This window comes from Haemaphysalis longicornis, unplaced genomic scaffold (genome assembly GCF_048455015.1).
Source record: "Haemaphysalis longicornis isolate Haplotype H1 unplaced genomic scaffold, Haemaphysalis longicornis Haplotype H1 scaffold_9, whole genome shotgun sequence".
NCBI lineage: Eukaryota > Metazoa > Arthropoda > Arachnida > Ixodida > Ixodidae > Haemaphysalis > Haemaphysalis longicornis.
The window spans coordinates 77,910,056-77,929,031 of NW_027526460.1; the positions used below are offsets into that span (position 1 = coordinate 77,910,056).

The window sequence follows — 18,976 nt, forward strand, 5'->3', positions numbered from 1 at the left end:
CTCACACATCCCTTTCGAAATTTACCCGGCACCCCTACTTGCTCGTTCTGCGGAGGTTACCCAAACATATTCCACACAATATGGGCCTGTTATCGACATCCAAAGTTGACCCCCATCCCGAATCTAACTCTGGCATCCTGGGAGGCAAGTCTGGCTGACCCGAGCGCTGCGACACAGCTCCTGCTGATGTCCAGAGCGGAGGAAGCCATGGCCACGGCTTCCCAAGACGGCGCCCTAGACTAAGGGTGCTTAGGAAAATAAAGGTTACTTCCTTCCTTCCTTCTTGGATGGAGGCTACTGACAGATGCCAGGGGGGAAGAAAAGAAAAATAAACTAAAGTTTTCCCTCTCTCTCTCTCTCTCAGGCAGCCTTCTTGAGTGTCAAAGAGCAACAGACTGCCCTTTGTGTTTTTGTACGCGAAACTGTTCGACCACCATTCCTTACTCGCTGGCTTTATAGGCCTCTGTTGACCTTTCAATTCCCATCCTTTGTGCTTACCCAACGGTCTTCTGTGATTTCTCTTTGACAGACCCTGCTGCCAATAATTTTGCCCTTTGGTACCAGCTTTCTAGGCTTCTTCACCCATTGGGTGTCATGGGTACCTCCGTACGCTGCCTGTCCATTCCTTGTTATCCTTATCTCTGACTCTCTCCTCAAAACAAATTACGAATTCACTACCCTCAAACCAAAGGAAGCCTAGCTTATACCCCATTGACCCGCATTATTCGTAGTTTCACGATGAGCGCTGAATGTGAGTCAAGCGGCCATGTTCTGGCAATCTTGTAGCCCCTACAGGCTCTATTAAGTTTAGGCTCACTACTGCGTTTGAAAATACGGGCGTTGGCACCATCACCCCTTTCCAGATTCCTCATACTACCTTTTGTTTATTGTATCCCCAGAATACTCAATGTCTATATGGCCGCATTTGGCCTCACTTTCATGTTAATATGTTGCTTTTTATCGGTATTTAGGTAGCACTTTCCTCAGCTGGGCTCTATCGCAAGTATTTGTACTGCTTAATAAATTGATTGATTGTGGGATTTAACACACCAGTGCTACACAGGCAATGAGGAGCGCCATTGTGGAGGGCTCTTAATTTGGACCACCTGGTGATCTTTAATGTGCGCCGAAATGTCGTACACACAGGAGTTTTTGCTTTTCACCTCCATCAAAAACGCGGCAGCCGTGGCTGGGAATCGAACCCGCATCCTCGTGCTCAGCAGCACAATGCCTTAGGCCCTGAGCCACCACGGCAGGTACCGCTTAATAAACGACATTGCTTACAGATGAATGATTGCAGGGCACTGTTCACTTCATCATTAAAGACCAGAACCTCTGGTTTCTCAGTGTTAAAATTCAGCCCACCCTTGCCACAAATATCCGAGAATTTCAGCGTGTTCTTCAAACTGTTTACTAGTAACGCCACATCTTACATCAATCCTGTGACAAGCTTGTTTTACCAACTGTCCACTGCACCAAAGTGATGAGTCAAAGCCACCTAGAATAGGTAGATAGACAGGGGTGACGGCGAAGCCTTGCGTGGCCTGACCCGCACCCCCCGCCGGACAACGCAATAAAGGTCATTTCTCTCTCTCTCTCAAAGCCACATTTACTACACTGCAATTGTTGTCCTGTTGTGGTTATGTAGATAATAAACAACGATGGAGAGTGGATAACCGTGTTCTGGTCCTCTATGGATATGCACAGGTCACTCGCCTGTTCATCCTCCCCACGTAATCTGCATTTTCTTGCCCTTACAAATTCTCTTGAGCAGCTCTAGAAATTCTGCATTCATACTATAAAGCCTGAGAATATTTCATAACAACCCTCTCTCCACAGTTTTCAACAGCCCAGTACGGACCATTGTAGCTAGTGTTTATAGATGATCAGGGAACTGATGACAATGTCGAGAGAGGATTTTTTTACTGCCCTCTTTTGACAGTAAATCAAACTAACAAGCAAGGCATTCTATATATTTGGCCCATTGGCCAAATCAGTTAAGATATTTGTCAGGATATAAAAAAAAGTCTGTGATAAGTTTTACGTAGCTGATGCACATTTGTATTTTCAACAGAAGCGGATGTTCAGTGCAGGAGAGGAAATGTGTTTGCAGGCATCAAATCACGAGGCAGTTGTAAATGGTATGCACTGAATACACCTGAAATTAGTACAGACAGCAGATCGATGTTCAAGAGACAATAAAAACCCCCATAATGGCACAAAACTCTAAAAATGGCTCACTACTAAAGGGAACCTCCAAAGGCACACGAACAATCCCCACAAAACAAAATCGCACGAACCACAAGCTCACAAGCGCAAGCCATGTTTGCTTATTAACTTAACGCTTTTATTTAATATGCTCAGCCACAGTTAAGCCGCACCATAACTTAACACCCCTATTTTAAAACGCACATTGCCAAGCTGTCCCATTCCCAATGGTTGTAACACACTGCTGTCAGAAGCCACAGATGCCATAAACTTGCAGCACACAACAGTGTTGAAGTCTGAACAAAATTCACTTCCGTTTCTGCAAATGCGGCGCCGACAGTTTCACTTTGCCCGGGATGTTGCGCGAGATGTCTTGGTCCTTAGTTGCGCGCAGGAGGTCACGCTCCCGCGGTGTCGTGTTCTTGTCGTGCAGGAAGACTCCCAGTGCTGTTTTGGCCGCTTTTCCTCTCCTCCCCGTGCCTGGCGTCACCTTCACTTTGTGCTTGTAGTTCTGTACAGCACCGTACGGGGCACAGATGGGCACGGCAAACAGAAGCCCATCCTCTGCCACTGGGCAACCCGTCAGCGAAGCCAGAAGCCGCTGCTGCTCATCGCCGACATTGGCTTCGTCTTCGTCTTCCTCCGCATCAGCCTGCGCATCATCGTCTTCCGTCGGCTGCATTGCGGCTTTGTTTTTTGCCGGCTGCTCCTCTCCATCAGCCGCGTCCCCAACTTGTTTCTGTTTCAGTGTCTTCTCCGTGCTTTCCTGGACCATATCGCCAATTTCCAATGGAGCAGCGGCTTGCTGATCCGGCTTCGGCTGCGGCTTTGGCTGCGGCTTTCCCGGCGGTTGCTTACCTTTTCCCCCGGCTGCTTGCCCTGCTTCCTTTTTGCCTCCCTTCTTCTGCTTGCGGCTCTTGGTTTCTTTGGGAGCCCCCGCGGACGCCAGGATCTCCATGCGGATGCGGCGCTCTTCTTCGTCCTGATCCTTGTACTTCTCCTTGATCTTCTTCAGTTTTCCGTGCGTTCCCCTTTTTGCCCGATTAGGCTTATCCACATTGGTCATGTTTGTGTCCTCCTGAGGCGGTGGTGGTTGCGCCTTAGGCTTGGGAGCTGGCCTGCGGGTCATCTGCGGCCCCTTGGTTGGCTGAGAGTAGACCACCTCCCCGACAGGCTCTTCAGTGTCACGCTCGCTTGGAACAACTTCCAACTCATGCGGCAGCTTCACCACTGTGTCGGGGAAAAGCTCAGCATCTTCCGTATCCTTATCTGCGTCAGCATCACCTTTGACGCTGCCCTTCTCCGAGTCAGACTCATCAGACAGCTCAAGTTCAGGCCCTTCTTCCTGCGGATCTGTACTTGCCTCCATATCGTCCTCTGCAACACGAACCCTTCGTTCTCCCCTGTGCCTCTCAATGCTTTCGTCATCCAGCTTGTACAGAAAGGCAAAGCCCATGATCAGGTAGGATGGGGGCAGGTAGTTCTTTTTCCCGCGAATCATGAAGGCTCCCGGAGTAAGATACTGTCCTGTTGGCGCCGTCTTGGAGACTTGGTGATGGTGGACCCACCAGGCACTGGTCACCACCTTGGCGTCCCAGGCAGCACTGTAGCAGATGGCCATGGTGCCAGCCTCGTTCAACGTCTTGGGCGGCACAGGAGCACCAGTGGGGTTCTTGATGACGATGCTGCTGGCGCCGTGGAGGTCGGCATGGACGTAGATGTCGCCGGGCCGCAGGTGCTTCTTGACGATCGCCTCGTTCTGCTGCGCGTCTCTGCCGCCCACAACCAGGTAGTCCTCCGAGCTTATGAACCAGAAGAACTTCTCAAACCAGAAAGCCTTGCGTGCCTTGGCGATGTTGGTGGTGAGCGCAACCTGCTTGAGCGCCTCGCGAGTCTTCTTCTCGGCCGACTTGTAGGCCTTGGCAGAGGACTCGATGGTCTTCTGCTGCTTCCCCGCCGCATGCCTCTTCTGGTCGTAGTATTTTCGCGCGTTAGCGTATGCCGAGAGGTCAATGTCGATGTCGACCAGGGCCTCACCGCCTTCATCGAACGGGTCTCTTAAGAGCATCTCGAAGTGGTTCGTCTCAAGCTTCAGCTTCCGGATTGCGCACGCCATCGGGTCACCTTGCTCTTGGGCTTCCTTTAGAAGCTCCGTGATTTCGGCCCAGCCGATCTGGTTCGCCAGGGCACTGCGGACAGTGCAGAGAGCCTGCTCGACGAGATGCAGGTTGATCTCGATGAGCTCCGCCTTCCGGACATCAGCCTGCTGCACCTCTTGGAGGGCCTGGATTCGCTTCTCGTGGTCCGTGCGGATGTTGTCCAGCTTCTTGAGTGCCTCCTTCTCGCGTTGGTGGGCGCGGAGGCTGATCTTCTGCATCTCGATGCTTGAGAAGAACTGGTCCACCGCGGAGCTGAAGGATGGCAGCTCAATTGTGGAGGCGCCACCGCTGCCGGAAGACGTGTCGTGTTGGCGCCAGAGGAACGGGTGGAACTCTTGGTAAGCGGCGATCTCGGTGCTCCCGTCTTCAGCTGGTTGGACGCGTTTCTCAATGCGCTGGGTGATGTAGCCTTTACACGGCTCGGTGCGAGCCTGCGCCATGATGGCATCTGCATCGCGGAGGCAATCGAGGACTTTTGTGACGAGTTCTTCGAGGGGATAAGTGCTGACCTTGGCCCCTGACGAGAGGCCACGACCGAGCAACACATGTTCCAGAAGGGCCGGTCCATAAAGAGTTCTGGAAAGAATAAAATTGTGAAGATGTGTACAACAGAAAAGTTGAAATATGTGGAATTCTGAGCCATACGACACGAAAATACAAACAATTTCTTTCAGCATTCTGAAGACACTTCTGCAGTTCTTGATTTGTAGAAACAGCTCGAAGATGATGAACAGAATAAACAAGAAAATTATTGAAATACAATTGGATTGAATTGAACCCAAAGCACTAGGCTAAGCAGTGCTTAATTTCTCTCTCTTTCGTTTTTCTTCTTGTTTGTCAAGGATACTTTCAAGCATCTGTGTATCTGTATTGAGGTACATTTGCGAAATGTATTTGCACCTCTCTAGCATGATACGTCTACAATGTATATACCCTGCCCGACATAATTATACCATCACATTTATTGCCAGAAATGAGCTTCTGTGCTTTACAGTGTTGCCCGTGTGCGACCTGCGAGGTTTTTGCACTGAGTTTTGACAGTCTTCTGTTCTGCAATACCTTTTTATTTTCATAGCGGCTAATTTCATTAACTGACCTAAGTTTACACTGTTCTGAGGTACAAATTACTACAGCACCTTTACCAAGCGCATCAGTCGACACCATACTGAATAACTTAACGAGTGATGCAAGGTAACTGAATTTGAACTTCGGTTTGACCTTTTCCAGTTGTAAAACTAAACTTGATGACAGGTCTTCCCAACGCACTAGACAAAATGGCCCTCGAATCCGAATACAATTGTTAGCACAATTACCTACAAAATAATCACGTCCTACTTAGTCACCGGTGCGCTGTTACTACCTCGACAGACACCAAAGATTCGCCTGTGTTCGTTTGGTTCCGTTAACGAAACTTGCTCGTTATGAAACTCGGCGATCAAGTTGCCCAGCTCATGCTGCGCCACCACTGCCAGGCAGATTCACCAAAAACGACAAAACACATTTAAATCAACGAGTATCGTCCACATTTCACTACCTTGGCGTGAGGAGCTTGCGAAGTGTGTCCCCCTGTCCGGCGCCCGCCAGGATCGTCGTCAGCTGCTCGGCGTCGAGCGAAGGCGGCTCGGCAAGGGCGCTCTCCACGGGGTACTTCTCTCGCACCACAAGCTTCACGTCTTCGTCCTTCCCCAGCGCACGGGGCCGGAGGATGTTGAGGATGAGGTAGTCGCCGTCAGTGAGCACCACGTTACCTCGATCGTACAACTCCAGTATGACGTGGTACGCCGCCTCTCCCGTTCCGAACTGCATGTCGACGACTCGGTCGGCTCCCAGCTGCTCCAATCGCTCGATGCGCTTGTTCCTGAGATGTTTCCGCAGCTTCATGGAGAACCCCGAGGGAGCCTGGTTCTTGGGCCACGCGAACTCGGTCGTGTGCAGCCGCACACCGGATTCGATGAGCAGCACGGCCTTCTCTTCTTGCCGGCTCAGCTTGAAGAGGTACGTCTTGGTGTCGACGTCGTACACCTGCACGACGCGCATGCCGACGACGGTCTTCTGCAGCTCGGCGACCATCGCGAGGATGTCGACGGTGCTGAAGCGGCTCTTCATCGTGTCGGCTGGGCTGGAGAGCGATGGGGGATGCTAGTAGTGCACGCGCGCAAGAGGCGGTTCAGTGATACGATCGCCCGTGACGATGACGTTGTGTTCTAGCCGTAGAAGAGGCCATGCCATTAGTACGAGACTTTAAAGTAGTTGTCACCGGGTTTAAATGTTTGCTGTCGAGTGTCGAGGTGTCAGAAAGAGCGTGTCGCGTTCCCGACTCACGTCGCGTTGGGCGACATGCAGGCATTTAACGACGGTTGACTTGGCTTGCCTTGCCTTGGATTCGAACTTTGTGGCGTTGAATTATCAGCGTTGGAAGACAATCCAATCTTGTTCCGAAGTCGCATGCGGCGGCTCGAAAAGCCCACGAGATGAGCAGGGAATGAAAGAAGCTCGCCTAGAGTGGGGCGCAGTGCGGTATGTTGTGATGTAGCGGCGTTGCTGTGCCGTAGAAAAAGCCTGAAGTTATTACGTCTTGCAGCCCTAAGCTCTAAGTAGTCAGAAGCGGTTGGTTCCGAGCATACGACGCCGTACAGTTAGCAGGACGTTGCGCGCGTGACACACCAGACAGCACCCGTGCGGGAAACCGCTGCGTTCTTTGTGTTGAAACTCAACGACTGAACGAAATGGTTCAGCTCTTGATGCTCCCGCCGGCGCCTCCAGGCCAGTCCGGCGCTGTGGCCTTCGGAAAACTCACAGGTAGGATGTGACTCTCATACGCTGACAGCCCGAGACAGTATCATAACACTGTCGCTGAATGAAAGTGGAAAGGTAAATCATTAAAGACTTGTTTTAAAAGTGTGCTTGTGAAGAACTCTCTTAATCTTTCTGTTCGAGACAGTGTTTTTTGAGCTGGTCGTACGCCTGAAGGCCTGCTGACTTAGTACCATACACAATGTGTTGCAACGGCGTTACAAACTTTAAAATTTGTTTGTGCTAAAACATCTCACTCACAGAGGTCGCACAATCGCGCAAACTTTTGACAAAGTTGTATATTTTATAGTATATATTATTCAACACTGAGATCGCCTACCGCACATACCTGGCTATTTGGAAATCTAATAAAAACTAATTGACTGACTTTATACGCACGACGTCGTGTGGTCTGGCGGAAGCCACTATACGCACGACGTGAGGGACGAGCCAACGCGGCAGCCAAAGCAACCGGCGCCGCGCTGTTTCCAAGCGGCTCTATCGCCCTTTTCCGTAGCTCCACGGGTACCATACCACGGGTCGCGAAGCCGATGGTTCAAATGACAGCCGCACAACGCTCCTCGAAATGGGCTTTCGTTTATCTTGCGCGCTCCGTATCGCAATAAAAAAAAAGCACAGCTGATGATATGGATGCAAAGAAAGACATAGAACCGGATAATGCATTTATGTCACCTACGATTGCAGCTATGCGACTTATTTAACATGCTCTGTGCCACATTACGTCCTTGACAGACCGACCATATTAACAATTACCGATTGAAAATTTGGGGCTCTTAAATAACGTTCAACTCCCTAAAAATAACCTAGGTTATAATTTTTACGTATTTTTTTTAACTCGGCTTACAATCTGCATAGTCAATGCAGTTCAGAAGCGCTCGGGTTGCGATCGCATCGAACCCTAACGGATGGCGGTGCTCTTATCCAGCCTCCGATATAATACTGCGGGTTGGAAGCACCTGTCCTATATTTAGAATTAACACGTATATGGAGGATTACCTAAACGATGCGGCAAATTGTTCTACTCATGCGCGTTAAGAAAGTTACAGGTTCAAGTTCAGTTGCAACAAATTATTAAAAAACGAAGTCAGATGTACCCCCATTTCATTTTATTCTTAAACAGATTTCAGTGGCCACATGCAAGCCAATTTTCACCATTTCAAGTCAGATGCACCCCCATTTCATTTTATTCTTAAACGGATTTCAGTGGCTACATGCAAGCCAATTTTCACCATTTCGAAATGAATACCCACGACATTTCATTTCAAGCCCATCCACATGTGTGGAGCAATGATAACAGCTTTCATGTTTGCTTTGGGCATTAACCATTTACGTACACTAAAAGTTAGAAACCAAATGTGCACTGAACATGCCAAGAACTGCTTGGTTTATGTATACGTCGTGAAGGAACTTCCTTCATGTGCGAAGGGTTCGCGAGCCTGACCCCCCTCGACGAAGTGACGCCGACACGCAAGAAACAGAAAGAACCAGTTTATTCCGGACAATAAAACAAAACAGCATGCGTAGAAGTATTAGCGTGTAACATAACAGTCAAGCGAGCAACCGCGACACTCAACAACAAACTGCACCGATCTTTCCGAAAATAATAGGGTGCTTTAATTAACACACGGTGATTTCTGAGTCTATTGTCCGATTCTGTTATCGTGATGTTCGAGTATGTTGTTGCGTTTGTGTACTTCAGTTTCTTTTGAAGTCGTTCAAATCGTACACTTAGCCGCGAATGGACCACGTCCACTGTTTTTGTAGCTTTCACTACGAAAGAGGCGTTGTTCCGTAGCTGAAATTCTCAAAGGCGGGATCGAAATCGCTAAAGCAACTAAATCGTGCCCCAAATTCGAATGCCATGCCGCCTCCGTTGAAGCCGCCAAGGGGCTTGGGGAACCCGCCAACCCCTATGATGAGGGCGCTTTCAGTTTTCAGCAACTGCCGCGTTGGCGCCATAGTCGCGTCGTGCGTATAATGGCTTCCTCCAGACCACACGACGTCGTGCGTATAAAGTCAGTCAAACTAATTTGACAGAGCACGATCTTTCGTAACGGCCTTATTTACCGCATCTTCGTACACTGGCGCCATCTGTAACCCTAAAACAAAATGATTCACCCCCCTAATATGGTCAGTTTTGTGTCTGCTTTGTTTGGTATGGCGTCTGCAACTCGTGGGTGGCACGTAAAATGTAGGATGAACATAACTAATACACATGACTCAGGTGCTGACTGCTAGCGAAGGTTTATTGGGAAGACGCTTGCGTATTTTATATCCCAGTGGGCCGACACACTGAAAACGGTTGACATGGGCACACATGCATTTGGAAGGGCTTAAAGGGACCCTGCAACACTTGCCATCGACTATTCGGAATGTTTTTTGGGGTAAAGTCTTTCTTCCCAGCAATCTCCTCCCGCAATAATTATGAGAATCCGTTCACTATCACCGAAACTACACACGATGAGAAATCGCGCATAATTGTTCCCTCTCAACTCGACCGTGGACAATGCGACGAAAGCTGCGCGCTCTCTCCCGGAGAGGAGGCCGGCTTGCGGCGTTTTCGTCGGTGCCGTTCGATTATCACAGGCTGCGGAGTTTCCTCTTTTTCTCTGCAACGCGGAGGGGTCTGTTTCCGGTCTGGTGCCACAAAAAAGTAGGCATGGCTGCCTGCTCTCAAGTGCACGCTCAGGCTGCTAGGGTGTTTTTGAAGCGAAAAACGTTTGTTGTCAAGTTGTGTGGGTGAAAGGGAAGTATTGAGTTTGTCACTCAAACTTTGCGTGCACTCAAAACACAAAAGAAACGCCAAAAGTATGTGTACAGGTTTAGGCATAGAAGAGGTTGGCACACAGTGCCAACGACAGCAGATTGCACAGGAAATGTGAGAAATAAGCTGCGAAGTTGACCAGCGACAGCCAATTGGACAGCCATGGCCTCAATGACGTCGTTTAGGCCATGCCAGGGGTGCATAATGAGGAAAGATCAGCGCAGACTGGTCGAGAGGGCCCGCGCGACAGCCAAAGCTACAAGGGCTCTGGAATGAGAGCTCCTCTCACTTGAGAAGACAAAGATCTATTTTTTGCCACCAATAAAGTTCTTCCTCCCCCTCCTCCTCCTTGGTCTTTGCATTCTGAAGTTGCGTGCTCAGCGGCTACTGCAGCCCTGGTCTTCCTGAAAGTCCATTCTGTCTTCTGTGTTGACCCCAAACACCAGAGCTGGACGAGGTGGAGGTGGAGCCCGTGGGTCGGTGGTTCGAAGCAGTCTACCACAGCGCGCGTGCACGGCATGTGTCGTCGGCTGCCTCAGTGGGCTCCGAGTCGTCCGACGAGGGGGAGGGTGGCAACATCGCTGAGGACCCGGCCGAGACACGCTACCTCCTCAGCCTCGACCCCAAGGAGTGGAAGGTGAACCCCTCCTCCGAGTGCTTCCTCTTTGCTCTTTGCTAGGATGCTCATTTCATCACAAGTTGGTCTGGCCAGCCTCTCTCTTGTTTGTACAAGCAATACACTCTTGATAATTCGAAGCCATTTAACTGGAATTTTCGGTTCAGGGGGGACATTCGGTTAAGGGGAGTGTGGTTAAGGACCAAAAAATTGCCAAAAAGTCAATTTTCTTATTAATTTTATTTGCAATTCTACAGTTCCCAAAGATAGTACCTGCAAAATATCATAGCTTAATCATACATATTCACAAAGTGGTCGCCCTTTGAGATCGCCTGAATGACCATTTTTGCCCATGTTTCCAAACTTTGTGCCCTGTTTTCTCAGAACCAATTTTTTTTTCCCCGCAAGGTCAGCTGTCGGGTACAATATCTTGGGATGTACTGGTTCGATTTGTATCATTTTCTCGGCATTCGAAAGCTTATAAATTTGAACGGTGCAATAAAACCACAAAAGTATAGAATTTCTTTTTGCTGTCACAAGATTTTATGCAGTTAGTTTACAAAAAACATTGGTGATTGATGACCTGACATTCCTGAAGTTTACAGTGTTTGGAGAAACAATGCGGAAATTGGCCTGGGCAGCACAGAAAAAAGGAAGGAACAGAAAAAGTGGGGGGGGGGGGGGAGGCCTAGGAGTCAGTTAAAAGAGGTCACTGACTGCTGGGGAAAGGGGTTGCTTAAGTCAGTTAGCAGACAGGTTGATCAGGTAACTTTGGAATATCTTGTGCTGGACAATACCAAAAGGACTGTCACAGATGGTGAGGTGACTGACAAACTGAAATCTACTAGAAATAGCCACAAACTTAACCTTCCACCTCTTCAACCACATACTAATCTAATTGCGTACAGCTTCTTCCCCCAAATGGCTGAAAAATGGAATTTACTACCTGGTGAAACTAGGTCATTGCCCCTAAAAAATTTTGTATAATTTAATTTGGCTTTACTATTTTGTGAATTTCTGTATAATTTTCATATTATTACCGGTTGTGTCTAAACTTTGCAAAGCATATGCGAGTTTTGATGTGTTCACCTGTGCTGAAAAGTGTTTTTGCATTCTGCGTACATACCTGCTCCTGCCATAGCCAAATTAGGCTGCAGTGTGTAAAATAAATAAATAAAATAAAGGGGACAATTCAGAGGCACAAGGATGGCATGTTGCTGGGATTTGCTGAGCGAATAGAATGAAGACTATCATGCATTGCGGAAAACGACCTGGTTGGCTGGTGTGTTTTAACAGGAGTTAATCTCTGGTTGCCAGAGTATTTGAAGTTCAGGAAATGCTACGTGCACCAGGGAGGAGCAACATATAAAGGCTGAAAAGTGAGCTTAAAAACCATTAGAAGAATTAAAAGGGACTGCTAACTTAAGGCATAGAGAAAGCAGTGATCCTCTTTTCTGTCTCTTTTTAATGCTTGCAAAAACTATGTGGGAAAGAAGCTTAATTTATGTGCCTGGCCAATGTGAGAGGTAAGGACTTACAAAGAGAGTTAGGATAGTATGGACTTACAAAGAGAGAAAGAAAGGATATTAGAAATGGTTTAAGGAGGATAGAATGGATTTGTGCGGAACAGCAAAAAGAAAAAAAAAAGGATAGAAAATGCTCTGATGTAGAAGCTTCAAGTCTACCAGAGGCAGTTGTAGCCAAACTAAGCACTTGAAAAGAACAATAACTCTGTATGGCAGAAAAGTAACTTGGTGTAGGTGGTGGCAGCCGTAGATAAAAGTTCTCCTCCTAGCACATGCAGCCATTGTCTCTAGCTGTTCCTGCCGTCTGCCGTCCAGTTTGTTCTCTTCAGTGCCCTGACTGCGGTGACCCACATTTGGCAATCCGACTCGTTTGCGATCTAGCTCCGCTTACTTTTATGGCATACTTGTGCAGCTTGATTCCTCCATTTGAAAGTACCTGCTCATTATAGAATATGGCAGGTATTTTACAGCTGGATACCCCGTCCGGTGTAACCCTTTTCACTTATCCGGACGAGCAATTGGACAGTGCGCTAAGCGAGGCTGCCGACACTCCGAGCAGTTCTGAATGCCCATAGTATTCGCATTGGGTTGAATGCCGAGCATAGTCTGGCTGGGCGTCTCCTCCTCAAAACTCAAGGACTTGATTTTCTGCCTGGAAGGGGAGCTCACTTGCCGAAACACATTTCTCTGACAGCAAATTTGAGGACTGCTTGCTCTTGTGAGCGCTTCTGTGTGTAACGAATCGTGCTTTGGCGGTTGTCCCTACATGCGCAGTCCCAAGACCACTACCGAGTGCTGGGTCTGCAGACCAAGCGATACGCTGCGACGGACCACGACATCAAGAAGGCCTGTAAGACATGCCTCTCGTTTCCTCTATTTTTGTGTCTTGCGTACCGTATTTTCGCGCGTATAACCCGCCCCTGCGTATCATCCGAACCCCCACTTTCAGCCTGCTGGAAAAGAAAAAAAAATCTTCGCTTATTGCCCGCACATTTGATACAGGAATGGCTGCACCAAAGCTACTGCCCGAGCAACTCATCACATACTATGTAGACAAAAAAAAAAGTATATTTAGCGAGTAGGATACACTGACTGCAAGGGGAAAGTCGCTATTCACTCAGTGTCACTGCTCCTCACTGTTGTACACAAGGGTTTCCTGGTCCATGTTTTGCGCAATCGCTGCCATGGAAGGCTTAGTCAGTGTTACTGTGTAGGAGCTTCATGACACAATGCGCATTGCCGTGAAGTAAAACCTCGTGTTTTATCCGCACCCCTACTTTGCCACTGAAATTTTCACATCTTTGGTGCGGGTTACACGCGAAAATACGGTAAGTGCTTCCTGTAAGGGTCCAAGTTGAAGCATTTGTGTGGGATGTGATTACATGATTGGAAAACAAGATGTTCCGTAGCACGAGTGGAAATAGCAATGATGTTTGTCTTGCCTTGTACTAGGGTGGCGTGAATAGTATTTTCGTTAAGCTAAGTATGACTTAAGCAGTGGTGGTACCAAATGGAACAGTTTTTCTATACTTCCCAAATATTGGACTGTCAATAATTTTTTTACAGTGCGCAATGTTGACAGCACTTTTTGTTGGCTGCCGTAGCCATTGAGTACCTTTCTAGAATGTATGTCTGTGATCGGCACTCAACAAAGAATCATTTCAGCACTCATAACTATATTAATGGAGAATGACTGTGTGGGGACTGCACGGGCTCGTTTCCTGGCCACGGCGGCCACTTTTCTGATGGAGGCGAAAAGCAAGAATGCCCGTGTGTGCGTATTTCGGCGCGTGTTACAGGTCAAAATTAATTTGGAGCCCTGCACTATAATGTGCCTCGTCGTCCGTGTAGCGTCAGCGCATTAAAACCTACAACTCTATGGACTGATGGCATAAGGACTGTAGTCTGTGAAAACATACCTCTGTTACAAAATGCCACTTGCACATTCCAGCTGTCAGGTAGGCCAAATAATAGTAGGCTAGTGTTGCCTACGTCGTATGTGCACAACATCATCATACCGTAACGATGCAAACATGCATGTGGTTGTGCAACATATTTTCTCCAAATGAATGAATGAATAACTTTGTTTTGCTCGAGCTGGGGGTGAGAGAAGGTGGGAATCCTCTTGAGAAGAAAGGTATGTGTTGGAACTGGTTAAAGACGGTGTGTCTGCAATTTCTTCAATCTCTTCACAGGCCCGTCTTCGCATTCTTGGATGAAACAAGCACGAACTGAAACAAAGACAAAGGAAGTGCTACACAAGGACAGCCGCTGTCTTTGTTTAAGTTCGCGCTGGTTTCATCTAAGAATGTCTTTCCAACTAGCCCAGCGTGCAACCCTCCTATGCTGTCTTTCACGGCTTGTCAGTTCAGCGCCCATCTTGTGAACATCCTTACCGTGCCCCCCACCCATTTTTCTGCCACCAACTTTCAACGCGGCTCTTAATACACAAAAAAATTTGCCATCCGTTCCTAAAGAAAGTTGAGAGAAATGTGAGAGTTCAAAGTGCACGCAACCTTCGCTGAAAGTGCGTTTAATTGATCGTCAAGCCTTCAAAGACCCAAATCGGAAGCAAAGAACGAACCCATGCAACGATGTTTCACGCACTAAGTAAACGCATCTACGGACGATCTATATGTACACCGATGCGTGGTTTATGAGATAAAGGTATACTATTACGCTCCTTTTTTCATGACAGATGCGTGTATTAGTCTTTTAGTATTAGTCTGTAATTTAATTTAATTTAGTCTTTAATTTAATGTATTAGTCTTTTGATAGACTGCCGTCAGTCCCACTGGGAAAGCGTTTGCTTTAAAAAATTATATCTCTCTCTCTTTTCCGCTGTATCGCAGATCGGCGCAAGGTGCTGCTCCACCACCCCGACAAGCGTCGCACGGCTGGTGAGCAGGTCCGGGACTTGGACCACGACTATTTCTCGTGCATCACCAGGGGTGAGTGCGACCCCCGAAACACCTTCATGTAAACCGACACTGCCTTGATGATGGTGTTTGTAAACCATTAGCTTACGTGTATACTATAGCTTACGTGCCCTCTATGCTTTCTTTTTCTGCTCTCTCTTTTGTGCGTTGTGTGACATTCATTAGTGGCATGTGAAACTAGCAAGGTTGTTTTGCTGCTTAGCTCCGGTTCCTCCCCCCCTGACAACATCGACTGAATGACCCGCCTTGAGGAATCCCGGTGGGGCATCAGTAGCACAAAAACTTGTTCTTCACTTGAATGAATGAATGAATGAATTCTTTATTTCCGCTTATATACATCTATGGGCACTTGGGCACATCAACCCAACTTTATTTTTCGCAACTAGGTTAACAATCTGGTCGTGAAAGCTCTATGTTCATTTAGATTCTTCTGTGCCCTAAAATAGGCGGTTTTGGTATGAGATGGGCATTGTCATTTGAAATTTTGCTCTTATGTGCAATTTTTAAAAATTTTTATACTTGCATTTATGCATATATGTTTCGTCGCCATGTATTATTCACTACTCTGCATTACCCAAAGTTTTCACTGCTGTTTTCCTGCTGTGCAACCTTCTTGTTTACGTTAAGATGGTATCTTGTGTGGGGATGTTCGCAGATGGCCATTTGTGCAAGGTCAGTGCAGCCTTGTTTGTCAGCACTGCATGCCACACATGCATGTGCCACTCGTGCAGAAACTGGTATAAAACAGACTTCCAGTGTTTGCAAGTGCAGTAGGCTCAGTGTAGACGGTGGGAAAGGGACTTTTAGTGTAAAAAATGCACCACAAATGTGGTAACAAATGCACCACAACATATGAGTTAATCTTGTGGGGACAGGAAAAGCCTGTTCATAATAACAAATAAACACAGCACTCCTTTAACTCTTTATTGGAAGTGCTTGACCTTCAATGGGGGCTCTATTTCCAACGAGAAAAATGAAAGCGTCCTTGTGTCAAGATTTCGGCGCACGTTAAAGATCCCTTGGTGGTCGAAATTAATCCGGAGCCACCCATTACAACACACTTCATGGCCCAGGTGTAGCATCGGCGTGTAAAACATCCGTAATATGAATGTTTTCATTTCCCATGTGCAGCTTACGAAATTCTGGGCAACCCCGTGCGAAGGCGTTCCTACGACAGTGTGGACCCCGAGTTTGACGACGACATTCCCAGCAACTGCGCGGAGTCTCGGAACAACTTCTTTGCCACGTTCCAACCAGTCTTCGAGGCCAACTCCAGGTGATGTCACTGACTGCATCCGTTGGAGCAGGATGTTGCCTTTTTGTCAGGTGCAAGAAAGCGAGGATTTCAGCTAGTAGGCTTTGCACAGATGTGAACTTCTACTCTGAAAGCAAGGCAAAATAAAAATTGTTTTATGGGATAATTTGACTGCTTAGGATCCAGCCTGTTGTTTTGGGGTCCCCATTTTAGATGGAAGCTGTCTTTCTTTCTTTCTTTTGTCTAGCATAGAAAATATTGAAAAAAATGGCGCAGCTCGCACTAGTGGTGCAAGTTTGGAGAAACAGCAGAGCTGGCGATCCTTCGCCCTTTGTCAGAGACCCGGCTGTTGCACTTCAAATGGATTTCCGAACTTGCCGCTAAAAGTTCTCCATAATTGGCAGGACCGGGTTGTTTTAAAAAGTCCGCAGCCTTTTACGTCTTTCCGCGCTATAACTCGTCACAACCGGCTCTGTGAACTCAGCGTCTGTGCTCCCCCCACGTGCTGTCGGTATTTTTTTTGGTATTTTTTTCTGGTAACGGTATACAGCAGAACTAAAAGCGTAAACAGCTCTGCCGTTAAAAGAATAAGTGGGTAACAGCTTGAACCCATTGTTAGTAGGCTAGAGGTGCCATTACCAGCACTTTTTGTGGTGCATAAGTTGAGGAATTTGTACCATTCAGTGGTGTCCAGTAAGGCCACTTTGAAATTCCGAGTTTGATGAATTGAAACTAGAATCAAACAACTCACTGGCAGTGAAGTCCCTTTTTTTTTTTCTTTTTTTTTGAATGTATTGTTTGCTTTGCCTTTTTTTTTTTTTTCATTTAGAGTGATGAAGTGCTCGAGAGACTACATTTTGTCACATAGTACATGTCTGCCAGAATCCTCCAATGATAAATCTGCACAAACTTCTTGTCTCGACACAACTTTTCTTTTGTCAGGCTTTTTTCTACGTTTGGACACCACAGGAATACCTGTATGAGCTCAATTTACCTCTGGCACCACACAACTACTCTTCTTTTTATGGCTAAAGGTGAGGTGAGTTCGTGTGGAACTGGGAAAAAATAAGCGAAAACGCTACCTGTCGTGTGAGATGCTTCTTTCGGCATTTTGTCCCATTCACATGAACTGCATTGTTCTTATTATGCATAGGCCAGCATTTTTGGCTTTTTGTAGCTCTTTTTATCTCTTTAGTATTTAGTTTCCCCTTTTGACGACAACCATGTCACGTATGCAGGTGGTCGACAAAGCGCAACATGCCACCCCTGGGTGACGAGAACTCCAGCCGGGATGAGGTGGATCGCTTCTACCACTTCTGGTGGGTTTCCGGCAGTTCAAAAGCTGCGTCGGTTGGGTGGGTGGTTGTGGAGGGGCTGATGCGGAATTGTGGGAGGCAGGGCATTGCTCAGGAATACTATGTAAATAGGGTGCATACAAGCGAGCAGCGGTGCTTCCAACTCTAGAGTGCTGCGGTAGAAAAACCTCGGGGCTCTGATTTTGCTGATACGATGGTGATCACGAGTGAGGGTCAGTTTACTGTGGGTCCAATTTTTCTGGCAAGCCTTCAGATGGCAGCAGCGCATACTGTTGTTGCTGTTTACAATGGCAGCCTGTGTGTGTGGAAAGTCTAGGTGTTAGAAATGGGCTGATCATAAGGACATTGTTGGAGGCTGTAGAAGTGTTTTGTGTACTATTACAAAGTAGGTACTCTTCCATGCAACCTGATTTCTTCTATACAACCTGAGTCAAATCTAAACTGCTTTGACCATGCGGTACTCGTGTGATCAGGTAGACGTCGGTTTCATAATGCGAAGGACACAGGTTCGATTCTGACCACTGGAAGGTTTTTTTTTCTCTCTCTCTTTTGGGGCACTTGATGTGCCTTTGTAGAAACACATTGTGTAAGTTGGCCTTTCTGCAGTGCGTTTTGGGCATAACGGTAGACGGTACCATCAGTGTATACTCGGTGACAACTTAATTAAGAACGGCACCGGAAGTTGCCGCTGTGCCTTATCACCGTAGCCGGATGTTTCTCCGCGTGGCGCAAGTAGGGTGTTACTGGGAATATTTTGGACATGGCGTGAGCCGTTCCCGTGATTTTTTGGACTTGATATGCCTATAAACGACTCCAGTGACGACAAACAAACTGCGTGAGACAAGGCAGACAAGGCATTCATAGCGAACCCCTTTCGAAACGCGCGCGCACTGACGTCACAGGTCCGGCGCTTTGGCGGAGTGATACACTACATGAGGTGGTGCCATTCTTGAGTTGGAACCGAGTATAGCACAGAAAGCTTTGCTTATCATCATCATCTTTTGTGGAACCCATTTTGTAAAGTTGGGTTTGCAGGTTGGCTTTGCAGCAGTGTGTTTTGCTCGGACTTTATTGCCATCAGTGAGGCACAGACAGCTTCGCTTTAAAAAAAGAATCATCCGTGCCACTTTATCGTAAACAAGATTAGTTGGGGAGCATGTGCTCGGATGGTATTAAGTCGTACTGTAAGATTACTTTTTTTTTTGTAATGCTGAAAGAGTTACTGGAGCATTTTGAAAACAGTTTTATGTTCAAGTCCGCATTTACGCTTACTACATTTCTTTGATTGAAAACAGCGAATAGAGTTATAACGCATTTAAATCGAAATAAAATAGTTGCTAAACATGCCCAATTGGCGTCACTTTTAGTGCGTCTGCCCG

General features: G+C 47.3%; 2 protein-coding genes across 2 annotated transcripts in view; one reads left to right on the forward strand and one right to left on the reverse strand.

Annotated features, from left to right (window-relative positions):
* Nucleotides 1–1,540: 1,540 nt before the first annotated feature.
* Nucleotides 1,541–6,720, reverse strand: Clbn (Nuclear export mediator factor NEMF homolog Clbn). Its single transcript, XM_077683922.1, has 2 exons — nucleotides 5,902–6,720; nucleotides 1,541–4,943 (listed from the first exon to the last, which is right to left on the reverse strand). The coding sequence occupies exons 1-2, from the start codon at nucleotides 6,471–6,473 to the stop codon at nucleotides 2,516–2,518; spliced, it is 3,000 nt and encodes a 999-aa protein (XP_077540048.1). The 5' UTR covers nucleotides 6,474–6,720; the 3' UTR covers nucleotides 1,541–2,515.
* Nucleotides 6,721–6,816: 96 nt separating this feature from the next.
* Nucleotides 6,817–18,976, forward strand: part of LOC144152603 (dnaJ homolog subfamily C member 2) — a 41,500-nt gene continuing 29,340 nt past the window's right edge. Inside the window, exons 1-6 of the mRNA XM_077683923.1 lie at nucleotides 6,817–7,166; nucleotides 10,392–10,582; nucleotides 12,862–12,937; nucleotides 14,940–15,038; nucleotides 16,158–16,302; nucleotides 17,520–17,600. Of these exons, the coding sequence (XP_077540049.1) occupies nucleotides 7,094–7,166; nucleotides 10,392–10,582; nucleotides 12,862–12,937; nucleotides 14,940–15,038; nucleotides 16,158–16,302; nucleotides 17,520–17,600 (665 nt within the window). The 5' untranslated portion in view covers nucleotides 6,817–7,093. The remainder of the gene's footprint in view (nucleotides 7,167–10,391; nucleotides 10,583–12,861; nucleotides 12,938–14,939; nucleotides 15,039–16,157; nucleotides 16,303–17,519; nucleotides 17,601–18,976) is intronic.

Coding starts and splice junctions, on each gene's coding strand:
- Clbn (XM_077683922.1), bottom strand. CDS start 6,473: ATGAAGAGCCGCTTCAGCACCGTCGACATCCTCGCGATGGTCGCCGAG. Junction 4,944..5,901: donor CGCAAGCTCCTCACGCCAAG/GTAGTGAAATGT, acceptor TATTCTTTCCAG/AACTCTTTATGGACCGGCCC.